At 37.7% G+C, this 22,043-nt stretch overlaps 1 protein-coding gene across 11 annotated transcripts in view; it reads right to left on the bottom strand.

The window, feature by feature from the left end:
- tai (basic helix-loop-helix family member taiman) overlaps positions 1-22,043 on the bottom strand; it is a 220,435-nt gene that overhangs the window by 92,280 nt on the left and 106,112 nt on the right. For 5 of the 11 annotated variants that reach the window (XM_088258472.1, XM_088258477.1, XM_088258474.1 and 2 more), the window contains exon 1: positions 3,160-3,749. The exons of 3 other annotated variants lie outside the window; for them this stretch is intronic. In XM_088258472.1, coding sequence (XP_088114598.1) covers positions 3,160-3,338 — 179 coding nt within the window. In that variant the 5' untranslated portion in view covers positions 3,339-3,749. Of the gene's footprint in view, positions 1-3,159; positions 3,751-11,860; positions 12,006-22,043 lie in introns of those variants that run through there. 3 more of the 11 variants (XM_088258480.1, XM_088258482.1, XM_088258473.1) reach the window with 2 other exon arrangements.

The raw sequence follows: 22,043 nt of genomic DNA, 5'->3' as shown, positions 1-22,043 counted from the left end.
ATTCAATATTACCCTGGACTGGTACCTGAAGCGGAGGGCTGATCACCTTTCCTTCGTGTGTTAACGATCAAGATAACATTGTGTCTATATAAGGCAGTGCCCTATGCACCATTGGGGTGCGGATAAGGGTTTGAATTGAAAAAAAATATAGTATCAAACCCTCTGTATAAAATAGTGATTCAACAACGAAAATCACATTGAATTACACCAAAGGATTTTTTTAAAAATATTTAAACATCAATTCGCGCTGAAACAATATTGATAAAACATCCTTCAGAGTGCTTGAAACGAAATTTTAATTGAGAATTTAAAAGTTGAACCGTAATAGAGTGACAATGAGACGGGGTCGCCTCCTTTACTGAAATGGCGCCTAACGCAGAACAACGTAATTTTTCAGTTACAAAACACGGGATTTATTAAACCGCCCGCCAAAGTGCGTAATATTTATTTCGAGAGAATTAATTATTCAGCTCCTTCTTTAGATTTCGCGTAGGAAAGGAGAGAGTTTCATTATTTACTCCGCAAATATAATCATTTTAAGATCGTTTGAAGGAACCTCTTCAACTAAAAGATTAAATAACAAAAAAGCCTAAATTAAAATTCAGAAGGGGCACTTTAGATACTACTTAATTCCGTTTAAAAAAGAATTTCGTAACCGAGACTTTAAAGCGACAGTATATATGTACAGTAGATAATTAAAAATCTTGATTTTCGCTAGTACGTACAATGAATCCTTCAATTAATTAACCCTTTATTTGGCTAGTCGAAAAACTTACTCTAAAAGGAGATGTTCGTTCTTAATTACTAATCGTTAAAATATTATTAAATCTCGCATGCTAAGAAAAACAAGTCGCGCATTTGCTCAGTTAGAATCAAGTATGGAAAATGTGCTGTATAAACTGAAAAGTGCAATCCCGCAATGGAACATAAATGCATAAAGTGACTACGTAAGCCAGCCGATGACATGTTGTAAGAGCTGTGAATGCCCAGAACTCCATCATCACTTCGTATAAAAAGTTTTTTTCTCTTTTGTGACATCCATCTTACATATTATCTTGATGACATCTCGCGGGTGGAATAAATCCAATAGATGTCTCTAGTGAAGTTCTAGTGATTCAAGAACAAGGTATCTAAATTGGTTCATATATATATATATAACAAGAATTTGAGTAGTGTGGTTGTCAATAATGGGTAGAATTGGTGAATGTTACACGTGTTTAAAGTGATCACTTAAACTAGCCTATGGCGGTCGTCAGCCCCGTAAATGCCCAGACATCCGTATTCTTCTTCATCTTTGATGAGATGTCAAAAAATAACATGGGATAAATCCAGTTTCGTATACTCGTACTAACAACATTTTGGACATATTCAAATAACTTAAAACATTATTACATTCCTACATGCTCATAAAACACAAAAAAGTATATTGTTGGAAACGATAAATTACGCTTGATGGTGTAATTATATGTTTACCTTCTCCTGTTAATTCCAGATGGAGTTGCAGACACTTTTTCGAATCAAGCCAACGATACGGTATGTGCTAGTATTTAACCGTTTCAGGGCATACATTTTCAAAACAATTATCTAGGAGCGCGATTGCGCTCTTCGGCAATAAAACGGTTAATATGTATTAATGATTTGTTCGGCCAACGTTGCGTATTTATTGCAGAACACAGCTTCTAGGAAATCTAAAGCGTTCAAATGAAAAAAAAAACACCAATAAGGAAAACTAACGATTCTGAGTTGAAGCCCGCATTTTTAACTGAGAAGATATTAATTAATTACATTTCAGGATAATGTGTTGGTGATTATCTTAACGCTTCAAAAAGGTGCCAGAATATAATCATATATGAATGTGCTTTTTTTTAATAAACAATTATAATTCCTTTTTTTCTACTAACGAACATTAATTTTAATTAAACGATGGTAACCATTGGTTTCCACACTGAGTGATTACTTACTACGTAAGCTCCTTACTCTAGCTTAACTGATTCGTCGTTAAAATAAATACCAAGATTGGCATCAAAACACTGATAAATAACATATAAAATAGATCCATTAAGATCTAGTTTTGAAAACATACGTTAAGTGTAAGGCATAAGCGAAGAGAATTAAGGAATTATTCGAGACAAAGCCGCATGAACCTTGAAATAGTCGAGGCACACAACACATGGCCAAAATTTGAACCGTACAAAAAGATGAACGAAACATTTGGCAGCCACATGTTGCGCCCATCAGGTAAAGGAGATCGAGACCTTTCCGGCGGAGCGAAACATAAACATAATATCGCAGCAAACAGTCAACAATCCTGGCCGACGAGCGACGCCGCTGGGTCACTGGCCCGCCGACGGGTATCTTTCGTGTTTTGATTGAAACGAATTCACCGGCCGCGGTCGGGCGTTTATACGAATTCGGATAGACCTAGTATCCTCGCCCCGTCCAGGTAAGACGGATTCGGTTAGCCCACCGCTAGCCGACCAATAGCCGACAGCTACCCGCTTCTTCACGTGATCCACGCGACCTTGGCTGTGTTTTATATCAAAAGTGGCAACGCCGCTCTGTTTACGTATTGCGACGTAGTTGCAAAAAAAACGTATATTTTTCGCATTCTTAAACTGGCGCGCGAACACCTCGACTCGCCGAAGGGCCGCGCAGGAGGCTGCGTTCCGACGGGACGGACCATCAATCCGCCGAGGAACAACCCCGTCGACATACAACGCCGGTAACCCATATTCTCCCGCGGAAACTAGTCGGCTCGTATTATTCACTAGGAAATTGATTGTCCAATTTACTTTACTCGAGGACACTTACTGGTCAAGAAGATATATATTTGCTTTTAAAATGAAGCACTAGTACGTAATCACGGTTATGTAGAAGCTTTTGATTTATACAAACAACACAAAATAATATTTTAGAAAAAAATAATGTTTTCGAAAATATGCAAGTGTCGCGGCATCCATTCGCAATTCATTCAAATTAAACGAGAACAGTATTAATAGAAAAAAAACATGAAGATTACGACAGAAGAATGAAAACGTAAATAATGTCTATCTTATCCGCGAGAGTATTATGCACACTGTACACTATCGCAGTTCCCGGTGTGCTGGTATGCCGGTGAAGGAGAGCGTAAGAGCGGTAAGGGAAGAATGCTGTAGAGACCTGGAGTCGTCGTCCTGGTGCTGGCTGTCGGCGGGCGGCACGATGGAGGAGAAGGGCGAGAAGTAGCCCGGCAGGTAGGGGTCGCCGCCCACCTCGGCCGAGCAGAGCAGCGCGGCCAGCGCGGGCGCCCCGGTGGGCGGGGGCGGGGGCGCCGCCTCGCCCTGCAGCACGGGCAGCATGGGGCGGCCGCCCGCTCGCGTTCCCAACACCTTGGTGGCGCTCTCGCCGCCGGTACCTCTACACCCGCCGCACTAGGTCTGCACCACGTGGAAGCGGCAGTACACTCGCGATGGACACACTTCACTCCCGGTCGGTGTGGCACCGGTCATGGCTATACGGCGCGCTGGTCTCACTCGCCACCGTGAGTCGAGAACTCGCGCTCGTGGCACCGCTAGATCGGTCACTTCACAATAACTGAAACACTTTACTCTTCCTTATTTTTCCGCGGAGTATTTATTCCTTTAGCACCGCGCACAACACCGGCACATTCGTATTTGGATCGCGGAATTGGAACTGTTACACTGGGACGTTTATTTTTGTCGGAGCGAAACGTGGACGCGACCGCGACGCGAAAAGATTCGGCGCACAATAAGCGATCGCGGCGGAGGGGCCCCTCCGCCGGCCCCGCTCCCCCGCCGGCGGCTCCCCTCCCCCGGCCCGCCGACCCCGCGCGCAGTCTTGACACACTTGCCTTATCTATTCAGCGCTCCACCGGTGACGTGTGAGGCGCTCGGCGGGCGCTTCCCGCTTCGCGCTCGCACACGCCGCGTCCTGCACCGGCTGCACGCGCCGGGACGCTGCTCCCGCCGGCTCCTGCTGCCCTGGTACTCCTGGTACCCTCGGCCGCTGCTGCTACAGCCACTGCACCACTAGATCTATCTGGGCCGAGCGGGATATCGTGGGCGCTTTACTCGCAATGTTAGAAGAAAGACCAGCTTGCCTTGACAATAAAAATGGCAGTAAAGGACCGTTTGTTTGAAATACCGCGTTAATGAAATGGCTGATATAGTATATAATCGAGGCAAACCGAAGAATTTCACATTCCGCGAAGAATATTATATATTTCGCAATCAACACATTTGCATGTGAGCGCGCAAGCGCGCTAGCGACGTGTCGTACCGAATGTGTTGCTTAACACGAGATCTGGAAGGCTAAAATTTATGCCAATACATATTAATTTACATGTATGTTTCGACCACTCATACTATCATAAGCCACAATATGCAATCTTAAAGGATTTAAATATAAAATTTCATCCAATATACATCCAGGACACCGAGTTGCCGGAGTCATGCTTCTAAGATTTTATTTGGTTATTGCAAATAAAGATGAAATACGAAATCCTTTTTTTTAACTCAAAATTGTCGATTTATGGTTTACGATCGTACTTATATAGTTTTTGATCTATTGACTTACAGCATTTCGAATTTCGTGAAAATGTATTTAATACCTACAAAGGGTATTAAAAATAACAATAATAACCGTTTCTAAGCGTTTACCGAATGTACTAACTATTGCCGTTTAAAAACATATAAAACGTTTGAAAACAATGAAGCTTCGTTTGATTTTCCATTTCAAATTGATTAAACCTGATTGATTTATTAAATTAGCCTACCGGTACTTGAAGTGCAGGGCGGATTATAATAAGAAATATTAAAATATTTGTTTTCCGTAAACTTTTCCATGATAAAAATTTTCGGATTTTTTTTTATTAAAAGCCTTCTAGAGAACGGCCTGTTTTCTTCTATATAAATATTATTTTAAATGTTGCAGAACCCGAAACGGCACGCATGACTGGACACCTCCGATAGTGAAATTGTCAAACAAATTGGAGCATTGTGGATGCAAGGACAAATTAATTCGGAACAAAATAATCTATCTATACAATTATTATGAAGATGGAATAATACACGTGGGGTCGCCACGACTCGAGGAAATGTAAAGGCTCATTTACTCAATATCGGCTTACTGAGTACTTACCGAGGGCAGCATTATAATGCTGATTCGCAACTTCGGCTGGCCCCTTACTCGATTAGTCGCCTTGATGAAGCATTTTCATTCAAAGGTAAATCGCAAGGTATGCAAAACTAAGGGGTGACTTGTCGCCAACATCTAGGGCAGGGTGCAGTTTACTACACCGTTAATTAAAAACTTACCTTTATTTTTCTTTTCTTTTTTTTCCGCAACAAGACAAGCAGTTGACAACTTTTCTTTTATGGTTTCGATTTCAAAGAGTGATATTTAAATTGAAGCAAAATGGAGATTTATCGTGTTTTATTGAATAGCTTATAGGAAATTAAAAATACTCGTACATTCATATTTCATACTATTAATAATATGATTTTTACAAAGCAATATTTCTGATATAATATTTTAAATACAAACATACAAATAATGTACCGTTTGCGTGTACGTGGAAAACATACGGAATTTATATAGAGAAGGAAATCATTCAATACAGATTCTAAGATTATAAATTTTACTATGCTTAAATCCATTTATTTAGAAACGGGATTTTTCATAATAATTTGAAAGCAAAAAGGCGATATGTACGTAATGTACGGAGAATTTTCTTCAAACGGTAAAACAAACAAAAAGAGTTTGCATGTTCGCGATAGAATTTCCAACCTTTGAGGTGATAGCGAGAAATTATGCATTCCGACATGAAGAACCGCAAGGCTTCCTCCTTACCGAAGACTTCCCTATCGAGTTCCCGCCATACACTTCCAGTCACTCGACCTCAATATTCATTCTCGCTAAAACTGTCCGTGATTCAGCGTTCTTTCGCCGCAATCACACGATCGCGGTCGAGTAGGAACCCGAACCGCGTTATCGGGCTCGAGCGCTCTCTCGGCCTCGGAGTTTGGGTGCGGCGGAGGTTTTTTCGTTTCACCCTTTGCCAGAGTCGGGTCCGCGAGAAAGTGGCCGTCAGCTCCGCGGCTCCGCGGCTCTGCAGAACATTTGGGCTGCGAGGAGTTACACCGGTTGACGCAACACGCGCGCTCCTCGCGGCACCGCTACACGCTGTTATACAACATTAGCGCACACGACGCGCGACGGCCAGCGCGGTGGAAGGACCCATGTCACGAAGGCTTTACAAACCTCACATTTAGCAACTACTGCTCAATTTGACGAGGAAGTCATCGCTTCTTCTACCATGGTCTGAGGGGAGTGTTAATTCTACTGTCATTTTATTATGTATTTCTACTGTCATTTTACTATTTATATCTACTATGTAAACTGCGTGTAATTTATTTATCGTATTCGTGATTCACCGAGGTAAATAAATACTAAATTTAACGAGCATTGCTTCTTCTACCATGGTCTGAGAGGAGAGTTAATTCTACCGTCATTTTACTATTTATATCTACTGTAGAATGCGCGTAATTCATTTATCATATTCGTGATTTACCGCGGTAAATAAATACTCACTTTGACGAGGAAACCATGGCTTCTTCTACCATGGTCTGAGAGGAGTGTTAATTCTACTGTCGTTTTACCATTTATATCTACTGTGTAAACTGCGTGTAATTCATTTATCATATACAATTATCACAAGATTTACTGTGGTAAAAAAAATGCCTTTTATTTACGCGACATCTCGGGTCCATAGACGTTTTCTAGAAGAGGAACTCTCCGACCACGTCGAGGAAAGCGTTCGCTTTCGATTAGATAGTATTTTCCCTAGCGGAAAACCGACGGAGAATCGCGATACGACTCGTGTCGGAGTGAAATCGGTGACCGGTTTCCTGCGCGCGGCCCCGCGCTAACCAGGTCAGTGGGTCACGGTGATGACGTCGGGGCCGCCCCCGCCCCGCGCCGCGCCGCGCCGCCCGCCGCCCTCCGCGCGCTGACATCACCGGCAGCGGCCGAAAAGTGAAATCGGCCAAAAGCGAGATGGAGCACATGCAGGTACACATGTGCGGCAGCTCCGCGAATGTCACGCCGACGGCGGGCGGCGGGTGGACACAGCGACAACCCTCGCGATTTATCAATGGTAAGGGAAATCCGCCGGCGCCCTCTGCGTAAGTCCATCACCATATCCATTCATTTTCTGTTCCTCTCTCTCTCTCTCTCCCTCTCTTGCATCTCTCGTCTCGTATTCGCTTCGACTTATTCCACGTGTAAACATAGCCAATCTCTCGCGGACGAATGGAAAACAATGTATGTATATAAACTACAAGTGGCATTAACATACGTCTTGTACTCGCTTGTTATTTACACTAAACTAAAAATGGATCTACAACATTTTGAGTGTGTCCAAATACTTGTTCACAAACCTGGATTATCTCCAGTTGTAGGAGTAATTTTTAATATTCCTTTTTTTTATTTTTTTCATATTATTTTTTAGTATCCTCTGATGGTCGTAAGCCTCGTAAATGCCCAGACTTCCATATTCTTCTTCATCTATGTTAAGTTTTGTCAAACAATAATATGCGAAATGGATCAGTACGCGTAGTTAAATGGTAGAAAACGTTTACTATAAATTTTTCACGGAAACTAATAAAAAACCGACATACTCACGATTATGAAACTTACCGATTGAGTTTTAATGACAAGTCGTTACGATGGTGAAATGTGTATGAGCAATCATTGTATTCGTAATGACGATAATGCTTGTTCAAATGATGCACAGCCCGATGGTCTCTAGTAAAGCAAAACCAGCCTATTTACTACCTTAATAATAGTATAATAATAGTACAACCCTTATCCGCACCCCAATGGTGCATAGGGCACTGATTCATATAAACGCAGTGTTATCTTGATAGTTTACACATGAAGGAAAGGTGATCAGCCTTCCGCTTCAGGTACCAGTCCAGGGTAATATTGAATAAAAATAACAGTGAAAAAATCACATATATTTATTTGACCCCCCCTGGGAATCGAACCCGGGACCTCCAGAACGGTAGCCGAGCGTGCTAACCATTGCACTACGGGAGCGGACGAATTACTACCTCACCGGTGAGAATATTCAAATACATCAACTGGGCCGCATTGAGCGCATTGTCAGTGCAGAGTGGAGAAAATAATCTGGTTGCAAGGTCGTGCTGAATTGAAATTGATTATTATAATAATTTCTGCCTTTAAATTGGGAGTACATACCGGCATACTTCTAGGTACTTGTTGTTTAGCGAACAGTCACTTTAAAAAAAACTACCCACTTACCTAAAAAAAATAGTAGCCAATCACTCGTTTAATTGATGTCAATGAAAACTATTTGTAGTCTTATTTGACGGGAATGAGCAACATTACCAATTTTATGGGCCTTATTTCCAGCTGTAATTATTGTTCCGATTGATACATTTATAAATTATCCACCAGTCTTTATTATTCAATTATTAGATATGTAAAATTCTAACTCCGCATTCAATAAGTTAACCTATATATATATACATTTTGTCCGCCTCCGTAGTGTAATGGTCAGCACGCTCGGCTACCGTTCTGGAGGTCCCGGGTTCGATTCCCAAGGGGGGTAAAATAAATATAAGTGATTTTTTCACTCTAATATTTATTCAATATTACCCTAGACTGGTACCTGAAGCGGAAGGCTGATCACCTTTCCTTCATGTGTAAACGATCAAGATAACACTGCGTTTATATGACGCAGTGCCCTATGCACCATTGGGTGCGGATAAGGGTTTTATTTATATGTACATTCATACTTGAACAAGTTTGAAATTTATTATACAACAGAATTGATATAACAAGATGTGTCGGGTTGTGGTCCCGTGGTTAGTGTCGCGGACTCTAGTCAGGTTGGAACCCACTCTACCACAATTTGATGCCTATTTCTAATAATGAGCCGCTTAGGCTCACAGAAATAGTAAGAATTTGAAGTATTTTTGTAAATTTCTCTTTTCATAAAAAAATATGTCGGCAGGTATTACACTTTATACATATTTAAGTAGATATTACACAAAGAAAATAAAAATATTCGTCACACACACCATGCGTATGTGTGGTGTGTGGGGAGAGTTTGGTAGGTTGTATAATACTTGTTAGGGAGAGATGTTGCCATGGTGAAAAAAAAAACCTGATTTACCTAGAAAATAAGCATCGCGATGCCTCATTATGTGATTCTCAAATCATTTCTATACACGTATAGAACATCATAAGGACGCATCGTTATCTCAGCATGAAGGAAATGTTAAATTAAAGCCAGACGAAATTCGAGACAGCGAATAAATTGCATGACGGAAAAGAGGATAATTCCACCAATCACCAAACAGTTAATTAAGTCGACAAATAATAATTGGGTAAACTAAATTATATTACTCCTTTAAAAGATTTAAAAAAAAACTTTCGGTTTTCTATGTTGAAAATTCCCTAGCCGAATTATTCGTTAGAAACTAAAATCGTCATACGAGGTACTAATTTATCTAAATTTATAAAGATATTTAAATACAGTATAAAAAACAAACAAATGGATAAATAGAACATGACATGTTAGATTAGTTATTCCGTTCACGGGTCATTAAATGAAACGACACGTTGTGTAAGAATTAGCGTTGACAACATATTTTCACAATTTCGCGCAGGTTTAATCGGAATCTTAACGACGTCGAAGTTTGCCTTGTCACCGCATAGTCGACAGGTTTATTCCGCAAGTTGAGAATGCGCCAAACGATACCGCCGCGGCGCCGGCGCGTCGACGCAATAGACGCGATCCACAATCAAAGGCGACAAATTACCCCTAGAGCCAGATGGCCTAAGGCTAGAAGCCCGCAGATAGTAACGGAGGTGGTCGGCAACACGCCGCGCGTCACTTCCTGTGACGATCCTCGTCTCTTGTCGAGATGGACAGATTCGTTTAAACATCAGACGACAACTGGAAGAGAAAGTAAACAGCTGTACTTGACGCGCGTATAATAACGCCAAGGAAACTTTTCTAAATTAGCAGAAAGTTCTTAAGTAAATGCCATTAGCGAAAGCATTCGCGCGAGCAAGAGGCGTCCTAGTCGAAGCTTTGTAGGTTCCCTTGGTAACGATCCGGGTTTTTAGCCCTCGCGGCGGGCCAATTTCCTACAGTGGGAATAAATAATAAATATATCGTAATAATCGTCCGACGGCGTAGAACCGCTCGGCGGAAAGAAATCCGGTCGTATAACGGAAGAGCTGAAATGATATGCGAAAAACATAACGCATCTCTGTGGAATTACGCATCAAAAGAACACTTTAAATGAATATTTATGGAAAATAAGGAGGTACAGTGCGTAATAGCCCGTACGCGGCACAATCGTCCTTAGCACGCGAATGTCTCCTTTGGAAAGCGTAATTGGACGAGAGACGTCACATTTTGAACGCGAAATAAGTCATTCGAAATTAAACCGTGGAGGAGATATAGCGAAAAATTTCCCAACGAAATATTACTTACTATACATACGAGCATAATGGGAAATTGAAGGCATTCCGGTACTTCTGAAGAGAACATCTAAAGGAGAACGCCCGCGCCTTTTTGCTGCGATTTGTCATTAGGGTAGGAAATAAATTGGTACACACAATTTATGCTCGATTGTGCCGTGTGGAATTCATAAACAGATGTAAATCATCGCCCTGATGGCAATACAACGAGCGACGCGGAGGAAAGCTCGAATTAATGCTATTTCGGACAAATTCGAGTTCAGCGATGATTACGAACGTTTGTCAGGAATATAAAATACCTCGGACGTAAAGATTTATTCGAACTTCATATTTTTTGGAAGTAATAAAAACCTTAATCCCAGAAAGCATGACGGAAATAAAAACGGGAAATTCTCTGCAAAATTTTCCTTTAGACTGCATGTTACTAAAGTGTATTTTGTTGAAATTTCAATCATTAAATTAAAGCAGCCATAGACAATATGCAAACTTAATTATAATTTTCATTTTACACTACTCGTGTGGGTCTAACCTCAGAAAAGCAGAAATATTGAAATTTCAGTAAACAAAAGTATACTTTTTCAGACACTTTTTCTCAAGTTATTTTTATAATAAGCACGCGGAGTAAAACGGTTCCATTGAATTGTGCTTGCGAACGTTTATCATTATATTTCAATTCTATATTTATTTTATGCGGAAAGGCAAAACTTTAATATCACAATGCAACATTTCGTATCGAAAAACAGCTCAACATCGCACTGCGTAAGCGACTAAAACGGGAGACGAATCTAACTTATGCAGTAATGTACATTGAAGTATTGCAGAGTTCATTCTGTCTAATTACTATAATTAATATAGGAAAACAATATGGCTACCTAACATAGTTAAGGCGCTTCAAATATGTCTTCCGAAAAACAACTAATTTCGAGTTGTGACACTCTAGTCGCTAATGAGCTATATGATTTCGATCTATCAAAGTATATTTTATATCAATAAAATAAGAAAATGCATAATAATATAGTAAAGTTATACACCTTCAAATTATAATATTTTACGACATCTTGTCTAGTGCGAAAATGTGTTAAAAGTCGAATGGAAGAGAAATATGGCATAAAATATTGTAATTATCATTTTAAAAATATTTATCAACTCTTATCATCACGATCCGCGCTCTGATACGTATTTATAGTAAAATTATTATCATAAATATTACTTATCTCAAAAATGTCAAACTAGACATTGAAATTATTATATAAATAAATCGTCGTTATGTCAAGTTTCTCGAGACATTATGATTAATTCAATTTTTTATGGCACAAAACAAAAAGAACAAATATCATACCTCGAACGAGTCTACTTTGCGGAGGATTTTATCCCAAACGTCTCCGGGGATCCGTATCGTTACTCGAGATGTTTTATTCGAAAAAATGGTTTTCTCGATAAGAGAAATGGTCCCAGAGACGATTCAGCAAGATACGTACCCAATTCTGAAACAAAAACAAAAGTAAATTTTAAATCAAGGGTTACAATAAGAGATAGAGTGAAAAAAATCTTTATCAACGCCTAGTAACATAATTTAGTAGTCGATACATATCAATTTGAACGTTTTAGAAAAAGTCCTCGATTCGGTGCGCTAACCTTGAGCATTAATTCTCCGTACGTCGCGATAGTGCGGTGCGAGTGAGTGTACCAGTTTGTACAATATTGTGTTGTGACAATCTCTAGAGCAGTTCTATTCAACTAAACTACCCGAGGTGCATGTTATCCGAGCCCGACGCGCCGCGCAGGGTGCGGACACGGACAGCGAGTCGCAGCTTCATCCGCGCGGATTGAACAATTATCACAGAACTGACATCAAGTTTACTTAAGCTATCTCGCATGAGAAAAACGTCGGAGCACTAAATGATTCGAGAGTCCATTCCAGCGTATCATCTAATAATATGCGACTATCGATTTGTCACTATAATTTATAAGGGGACGTGCAATCCACTACATAGCTGGTAATAGCAACATGATCGTTTAGAAAATGGGCACAAGTATAATAATAGTGATTCTAGTGGATATTTTATATTGGAAGGGGACGTAAGTTCGAAGGTAATGTATACAATTATAGTAATATGTATTCCACGCATGTTTTCATTCGCGGAGGAATTTTCCGAGCTAAAAATACTGTTTAACGTGTAATTGCAGAAAACGGTACGATCCGTGTTATTACGTAAAGAAATTTTAATACGAAAACGATTTCGATTACAGAAAAACCTCGAAAACGTATATTTCTAGTGACCCCCTTACGGGCCCGCTATCAGTACGTGGAAATAATAAGCAACTACTCTAATGTTTGTCAGCTAACGGTTTCCGAACTAGCGTAACGCTATAATCATCACATAATAGCGTATTCATCGCCACAATGTAATTTAATTAGCCCGTGGTAAGGAATCCATCCAGTGCATTACTGTTACACTTCGTTATGAGAGAAAGTACATCGCGCGGACGTAATACAACTTACATTTACTCATCTTTTCCCCGTGACGAGCGATATGAAACAAATGATAAAGGTTGAAAAAATTACCGTGACTCATTGTTAAGAAAAAAAAGATACGAACAAATGATACATAAGTGTTACATATTAACTTTATATATCCGTATATACACCGCGAACAGTCGTACACGAGAAAGAAGTAGAGATAGTTGAAGTAACGAGTTTAGTAAAAAGTTTCCAGTACCTACCCGTAAAGTTACACGTTCTAGATAAAAGAATTAAGGGAATAGTACCCACATTTTAGAGAATGTAGATTTTAAGAAAAAGTGGTTTTTACCAAGTAAAATATAAATTGAAAATTAATAGATACTACTGCAAAGAGACTACCGAATCGATTAATGCATGAAAGTAACATATAAACCAAAATCTTCACAAACCAAAGCAAAATAATTGTGGAATGATTTAATTGGCTTTATTTTTGTTAATGTAACTATTTAAAAAAATATATTTTTTAATGCAAAGCTGTATAATTCCCGAACAAATAAAATCAAATAAAAATAAATAAATAAAATACCTGCGATTTAATGCAAATCATTTTAATTTAAAATGTCTGTAATCAACCATAATCGCGGTGACAAGTTTGATAAATCGCAACGTAGTAGATCTCATATATTGTATATCTTTCATCGTTTTGCGGCAAATGACAAAGATCTCATTTTGCCTGCATCGGGATGAACGAGAGAAAAGACAAACATCGCAGAATATTTTAGGAAAATGGTAGACGCGCGTATTGCATAAGAGTTGCATGTGTCTGGAGGATTGAAGGGGTGAGTACCCGCCGAGGCGGCGATCGATGGCCAAGGCGCCACTCCCGCCCACTGCAATCAGCCAGCACAACCGCCCATCTCGGGACTCGGGGCGGGAATCGACCGACCGACTCCGAGATCCATATCCTGCCAGCGAGTAGCGAATCGACTACATACTTAGAAATAATCAATGAAAATCTGCAACGCTATATCTTTAGGTCATTAAGAGCGTTACCTACTTTACTGTCTTGAAATAAAACAATCTTTTATTATTGTTGCGATCGATGGTAGCACTAATAGGGAATATATTTCTGAAGTAACACGGCTAAATTCAGTCAAAGAGACATTAAAGGCTATTTAATGTAAGTTAACGATAAATTAGCATGCGATTTTGAACATTTTACATGATGTTCGCAACTTAGTTCCCAAAAAAATTCTTTCCGTGTGTGGATCCGACAGGAAGCATAAAGCTTCCGTGTCTGATACAGAAACGTGGTGCGAACCTTTCAACACCACGAGAGTAATGGTACTCTGAAGTTATTTCGATGTTTCGGTGACATTCCATGAACGGAGCGAAGGAGATTATGCACATTTATGATATTGTTATCGTTTTTATTTTATATAGGTTGCGAATAATCAAATTAGAATAAATCGTAAGAATGAATTTTAAAGAAAGGCAAAACACAAAAACGCTCTTCTGTAAAATTGACTGAACCACAGATACGACAGTGCGGAAGGAGACGATATATGGGTAAGGTACACCCATTCTTTGTTCGAAATAAATGAGAACATAAATATTATTATTTATTACTTCTTTTATCCTCATCGGGTTTTAGGAATAAAAATGAATCATTTTCCTTGATTATCAACAAAGTGAGCGACACTATTATTGTGATTACATTTTTTTTGCATTTTAAATATGAAAATAATTTGTTTTATACATTTACTTGTTTCCTCTGATACATATCTCTATACATAATTTATTTTCTGACAACGTTAAAAGAACATAAGCAAAACAAATAAAAAAAAGCGGTAACTATTGAAGTTTGTAATGGATGCATAAAAAAACTCGAACATAATGGAATATAATAATAACTACGGTCAAAAATACAAGCGTTAACTGCGTGCACGAAGCATATGGCACCAATCGCTAGCAAATGAATAAGTCACTGACAGCACTATTATTATTTATCCCCACATCCACAAGGCCGGCGTCCAGACGAAACGAAACAAATGTCACGGAAGAAAATGAATATATTCGTACATATTAGAGTTTCCTTATATTCCATTCAAATATTGTTCGTACCGGGGAAACCGAGGAACAGCTGACTGACCCACTGAGCAATGTTCACACTATTCCCGAAATATCGCGATCGTTTATTTCGCTTTATTTCCAAACGCCGACGCTAAAAATAACAGGCGAACATAAAAATGTCACATGCCAGTGAACTAGTGAACGCTACAACCGACTAGTCAGAACTCGGAGCGAGCACAATGGTGATGACCACGATTATATCATAGGCATCGGTACTGCCTAACCTAGTGTTAATGAATCGGTTAGTGTTTATTTAGCAGCACCCTAACAACGCAATAATATAACAATACCTTATTCTCCACCGCGACGACTCAATTAGGAGTCGTTGCAGCGAAACTTGAACAATCTTATCTCGGGATCCAACACTAACGAGCGTCAGATCGCGATACTCGAAACGAAAACTAAACGAGTCTTCAGATTACGAAACTCGGATACGATTAGCCGGTAGCGGCGAAACTCCGATCTCTCTGCTGCAAATTCGAAACGATTGTCGACAAATTTCTCGGCGGTGAAATAATTGAAGGAATGTCATTATATTCGATGAATCGGTTAATCATACCGAACGATAAAAATCTGTGTCAAGTCCAGTTCAGAGCGCTGACGTTTCGCAATATTATATCCGTGATTCACGATCACTCGGCGGTTTATATGGCGAAGGAACGCGGAATGATTATTTATCGACATAGTTGGCCTGTACTTTGATTAGCTCCGGGTTTATCAGATATCGCGTCGAGTGGAAGGAATAATCTGAGCGATGATTATTATATACGTATGTACATTGTAACGCGAAGTATGAACGACCAAAAATATGTATATAAAGATTACAAGCAACTCTCGTTTCACGGAACCTGCATACATCAGGTTGTTGCACCTCGAATATCGGATTTTGTACAAGTTAAATAAAAGTCCGTAACTTTCAGGCAAAAATAATTCATTGTATAACGCAGCCACCGTTTGCATTAACAACTGCCAACGCGCTGGCGGCTTAAAAAATCCACATTTTTATTGGTTAGCACTTAAAATGACGAAATTTTAAAGTCCCGGTTGGAGAAGTACGACAACATTTTGAGTGTGTCCAAATACTTGTTCACAAAATCTGGATTATCTCGAATTACAGGAGTTATTTTCATATTATTTTTTGACATATTCTTCTTCATCTTTGATGAGATGTCAAAAAATAATATGAAAATTAACTCCTACAATTGGAGATAATACAGATTTGTGAACAAGTATTTGGACACACTCGAAATGTTGTAAATTGTAGAAAGTATTTCAGCAAATAAGAAAGAGATAGGTGCATATATTGACCTTGAAGGAAAGATAAGTACAAAAGAATCAGATCTGCAAGCAAAAGCACGCCTTTCCATAAAAATAAAAACTGCACTCCGACGACTGACGTAAATCCGCCATTAGGTGCAACAACCTGATGGATACATTTTCGTCGATCCAACATTTGACTCTCAAATAATTATTTACATAATGCATTGCGTGGAGAGAAAATGGAATAAATCAAAAGTGAATTACAATTATCAATCGCTAGATTTTGTGCATGTGATTGACTGTAAAACAGACTTACTTAGGTACATCTGTCGTATATGGTACATATAAATGCGATCCCTTAGACGAATGTGTGGCAAAACGATGTTTGATAGATGTTCGAATGATGAAATAAGGAAAGAATGCAAGGCGGAGACAAGCATTATCGATAAAATTAAGAAAGGTGTGTTGAGATGGTTTGGATATGTTGAACGTATGAGTGAGGAAACAACGGTTAAACAAATTTACTATGCGAATGTAGTAAGAAAAAGAAGCAGACGAAGACCGAGGAAAACTTGGCACAATCAGGTATGTCAAATACTTGAAAGCGGTAAGGAGTCGGGTAAGAAGTCGTAATAATTGTCGGGTATGTATGAGGAGATGCATGAATTTAGAAGAGGCGAAGAATGTTTGCAAAGACAGAGTGGTGTGGCGTTCGATTCTCTCTGCTTACCCCTGCGGGGAAGCGGCGTGATGGCTAGTTAGTTAGTTAGTTATTTATATTTATTGTTAATACTCTAAATTTATATATATATATATATATATATATATATATATATATATATATATATATATATATATATATATATATATATATATATATATATATCTCTACAAATAATTATTTTTAAAAATATAGTTAATTTAGAAATAATTTATTGTAATAGCTTTATTTAAAGAATCGACGTTTTTGGTCATTTATTGTAAGACGAGATATAAATGTTGATAAGATGTTGAATTTGGACAGCGACAAACTGCTTACTTACGTGACAATGTGACATTACAAATCCGATGTAGGTATCTTATAAATAACACGCGTGTTGAATCCTAATCTGTCCTGCCATGTAAACATAGGAACATCACAATGTTATAGTATTGTTTAAATAATGCCAGCTAATATGATATTGTGTATTAGGTACACATAATATCTATTTAACTAATATCATGTGATTATTGCACCATAAGACGAATACCCTATGGATCGTTCATCACTTAATAAATAGGGTAACAATATACAGGGTGAATAATCCAGTGTGTGTTAGAATAAATAATAACTCTTTAGTGGAGAAACCCAGATTTGTGCAGAAGGGTTTGAGAACACCCAAAATGTGAATATAATACTAGTCAAATTATGTGTAACCTACATAAAAATTTGACAATCATGTTTTCATGCGTTTCCCATTATGTAAAATAATTCGATTAGTTATAATTACATACATCTAAATAAAAGCGTCTCTGCTAAATAAAAGCTTTTTCAAAGCAACTATACATGGCTTCCATGAACTCAAACGTAAAGCGACAAGAGATTTAGAGTTCCAAAAAGTTGAATATGTATTTTGGCTGTCGTCGTGGGTAGAATGATGAATGTAACACGTGTGTTAAAATTTAATATACCAACTAGCCATTTAATGTAACGATTGAACCTTATATCGTTCTTTCTCCTAACCCTTATTCCACACCCCATAGCATCATTTGTAAGAAGTATTATTTTGATCGCTAAATACATGAGAAAATATTAATCAGTTTTGCGCTTCAGGTCCAGGATGATATTAAATATCATACTCGGTCCAGGATGATATTAAACTGAGTGAAAAATCACCTAATAAATAATATAAAAATCACCTATATTTATTTTGACTGCCCTGGGACCGCCAGCACGGCAGCCGAGTGCTTTAACAGCAACTTTAATTTTGATATGATTCTATTGGATGGTAAAGTTATTAGGAAAGTATTATTAATCGTTCAAGTCAATGTCGAGTGTAGGTAAAGAGCACAACCTATATTTACATTTCGCTCACTCCTTTCAAGAACGTCATAAATAAATAAAAAACTGATTTTTGAGGAGAACGTTTTTCAAGTTTTAAAATATAATACAATGTATTTAAAATAAATATCAAGCCACTTACTGAACTTTTTACTGTGCAGCAAATATTTTTAGGTAAAACCTGAAGGTTTTTTCTCTATTTGAAAAATATTTAGTATTTTTAAAAAAATAATTAAACAATACCTTTTCTTCAAAATGCAAAAACAACACTATCTGCCCTGTAACGGGTAAATATTAAGTTAAAAATATGCCGCTTTTGCTGGGTGTTGCACATTTTCTGGGCATTCCGAAAACATGCACAACTGAAAATTGACGATTTTTGATTTATGACGCTCTTGAAAGGAGTGAGCGATTTGCGAATTGAACTCGGAACCTCGTGAATAGTAGCGCAGCGTGCCCAGCAGTGAGAAACACGGGTTGTCACGTAGTCGATGAAAATATTATAGATGCACCGGTGGGTATATATATATATAAAACATGGCGCTTGCATTGCCAAATACAAGTCTGGCAAAATGTAAAAATGTACTTCGGTGCCAAACGCATTATTGACCGGCATCTCTGAAAATATACACTTTTACAAAGCGAAAATATAATTTATGAAGCAAATAAAAAAAAACAAAAAAAACCTTTTGAAACTCTCCCAACATATAGGATTACTATTACAATGCTTCAAATTATGTTCAAAACGACTCACAGCAACACCAAACTGATTTTTAACAGAGAAATCCATCATTATACAATAATACACGAGGACATAATAAAATACATATGGAGCTGAGAATCACAACTAAGTTTGGAGTAAGATCCTTAGAATATATTGCATATACCCAAATTAACCAGCTGCCTGAGGTATATAAAATAGAACCCAGTCTGGGTTCCAAAATTAATTAACTGAAAAAATACTTTATGCATAGATATTTGTTTTAGTGATTAGTTATTTTTTTTCCTTTTAACATGCTTTTTCCCTTTTGTTTTTTTATATGCCTATTTGAAATTTTGCCATGTGTTTTCTTATTTGTTACTTTCTTATCTATTTTCAGTCTTGTTAACCTTAATGAGAAATGGAAATTACTCATCAGGAATATTATATATGTGAGAAAAGGAAATAACTCATCAGGAATATTATATAAATGAGAAATGGAAATTACTCATCAGGAATATTATATATCGCTCACTCCTTTCAAGAACGTCATAAATCAAAATACTTGATTTTTCAGGAGAACGTTTTTAAAGTTTAAGAATATAATACAATGTATTAAAAATAAATATCAAGCCACTTACTGAACTTTTTACTGTGCAACAGATCTTTTTAGGTAAAATCTGAAGTTTTTTTCTCCATTTGAAAAATATTTAGTTTTTTGAAAAAAATAATTAAACAATGCCTTTTCTTCAAAATGCAAAAACAACACTTACTGCCCTGTAGCGGTTAAATATTAAGTTAAAAATATGCCGCTTTTGCTGGGATATAGTACATTTTCTGGACATTCCGAAAACACGCACAACTGAAAATTTGCAATTTTTGATTTATGACGTTCTTGAAAGGAGTGAGCGATATGTGACTTATGTATGTAATATGTTTCAATAAATAAATATCATCAGACGAGAGATAAAGGTGCACCAACAAAATGTTCACGGTTGCTGCAACATAATGAGTTGTTTTAAATTTATTTCAGTCATGCGACTTACCTACTGGGAGGATAAAAACAATTTTTTCTCTAAAATACGTGTCAATGTACCGAGATACGTGTACGTACCGCATACAAATAGGTTGGCAAATTACATTACAATACGATACACGTTGGTAGAAACGCATATATCTACGTCATCAATTTATTTTGAGAGCAAAAAGCATTGAAAATATTTAACGCTGAAAATAGGGTGCTAACACAAATTTCAAGAAAATTACTTAATTTACTAAAATGTACTATAATTTAGCAATGAGGAGCGCTATGCGCGTACAATATTACGAATACTGTTAAGAACAGCTGGTTCCGATTATAGTGTAATACATATTAGTATAATAAAACATTACGACTATTACAAGCTATATAACATAATTTTTAAGTAAGCATTATGGCGGCTTTACAGTTATAAAGTTAAAATGATGACGATACTTCGTATGTATATTACACTTGCTTATGTAGAACTAAAATTCCATCTAAGCAGTTTGCCGATTATCATAAGCTGCCTCCGTAGTGTAGTGATTATCTATCATGCTGGAAGTCCGGGTTCAATTCCCAGGAGGCTCAAAATAAATATGAGTTTTTTTTACTGAAACATTTATTTGATGTCGTCACTGGTACCTGAACTTCAGGGCTGATCACCTCATCATTAGGTTAATAGTTTGTGAGACAGAACATATATCGGGTCGTAAGCCTTGGAATCAGACTTCCATCTTCTTTCGTAGGTATATAAACGATCGATGCTTTGCCTCAGTTGCGACATAAATTTATATACATAATATTTATATACATATTGTTATATTTTCCATAGGGTGAATAATCCAGTGTCTGGTAGAAATAATTTTTAAAAATGTTTACAATTATTAAGAAAACACTGCGTCGATGCGATAGTACCCTATGGACCACAGGGTGCAGATAAGGGTATAAAGAAGATCATTCTGGTTTGAGTTCCATCCGCGTTAGTATTTAAAAAAAAAAGCAATGAAAAATGAACCGAAAATGACAAAATACATATTTGAAAAGCAGTTAATTCACATTGGCTCAGGAAAATATCTTATATCTCTGAACGTGTCTGAATTCGTACTGAATCGTTTATTTATTAGAAATTGCAACGGAAAGACAGGATCACACTGAAAAACAATACGCCTTTCGAGCCAAAAGCTCTCATCCTTAACCGTCTGAGATTGTGCGGGATTCATTTTAAAACAAACATCTTCCCCGTTTTCTAACATATTTAAAATCTGAGATGCAAAAATTTCATTATTTCATTTCCAAGAATTTTTCAGGAGGCAGATGGGCCGATATTTATTTGAAATAATTTTTAAAAAAAACTTTTATATATATTTACAAAGTAACAAGTTAAGAGAGGAGAACAATGTTTTTAATTGTTAAGGAAGACCCAATAGCGGTAAAATTATGAAGCCGGATTAGACGACAATGTATTTAGGAACGTCAAACATGCAATTCTTTGCCAAAGTTCGGCGAAGCGTCATAAAAAGTTGAACGTAACCTCGCCGGTGGTTGCCGTGACAAATCACTCGCATGATTGAATCATCATTGTGTGGAAAACTCTCCAGCGCAGTACGTAACGTTACGCCGGCAGCTATTTGTAATGAAACGGAATAATGCAAAAGGAAAAATCCTCGTCGCCGAGCGACCGAACGACAAACGCAGCACGGCGAGAAATGAAAAAAGATTGATTTAAAACGTCCCGAGGCAATTATTTTGGATTGTTAGCGATAAAAGCGTAAATTCATTTGAGGGCTCCGATTACTTAGTATTTCCAATATCACAACATCATTCATAACCAATTTATTAACCAATCTTATGAATAGAACTATACGAATGCAATATTATTTTATGTATTTTAATAAAAATATAC

This window comes from Brachycentrus maculatus, unplaced genomic scaffold, assembly GCF_059751285.1.
Source record: "Brachycentrus maculatus isolate JH-2025_06_01 unplaced genomic scaffold, ASM5975128v1 h1tg000097l, whole genome shotgun sequence".
Taxonomy (NCBI): domain Eukaryota; kingdom Metazoa; phylum Arthropoda; class Insecta; order Trichoptera; family Brachycentridae; genus Brachycentrus; species Brachycentrus maculatus.
The sequence above is the reverse complement of the archived record's forward strand: the minus strand, read 5'-3'. Positions and strand labels throughout refer to the sequence as shown.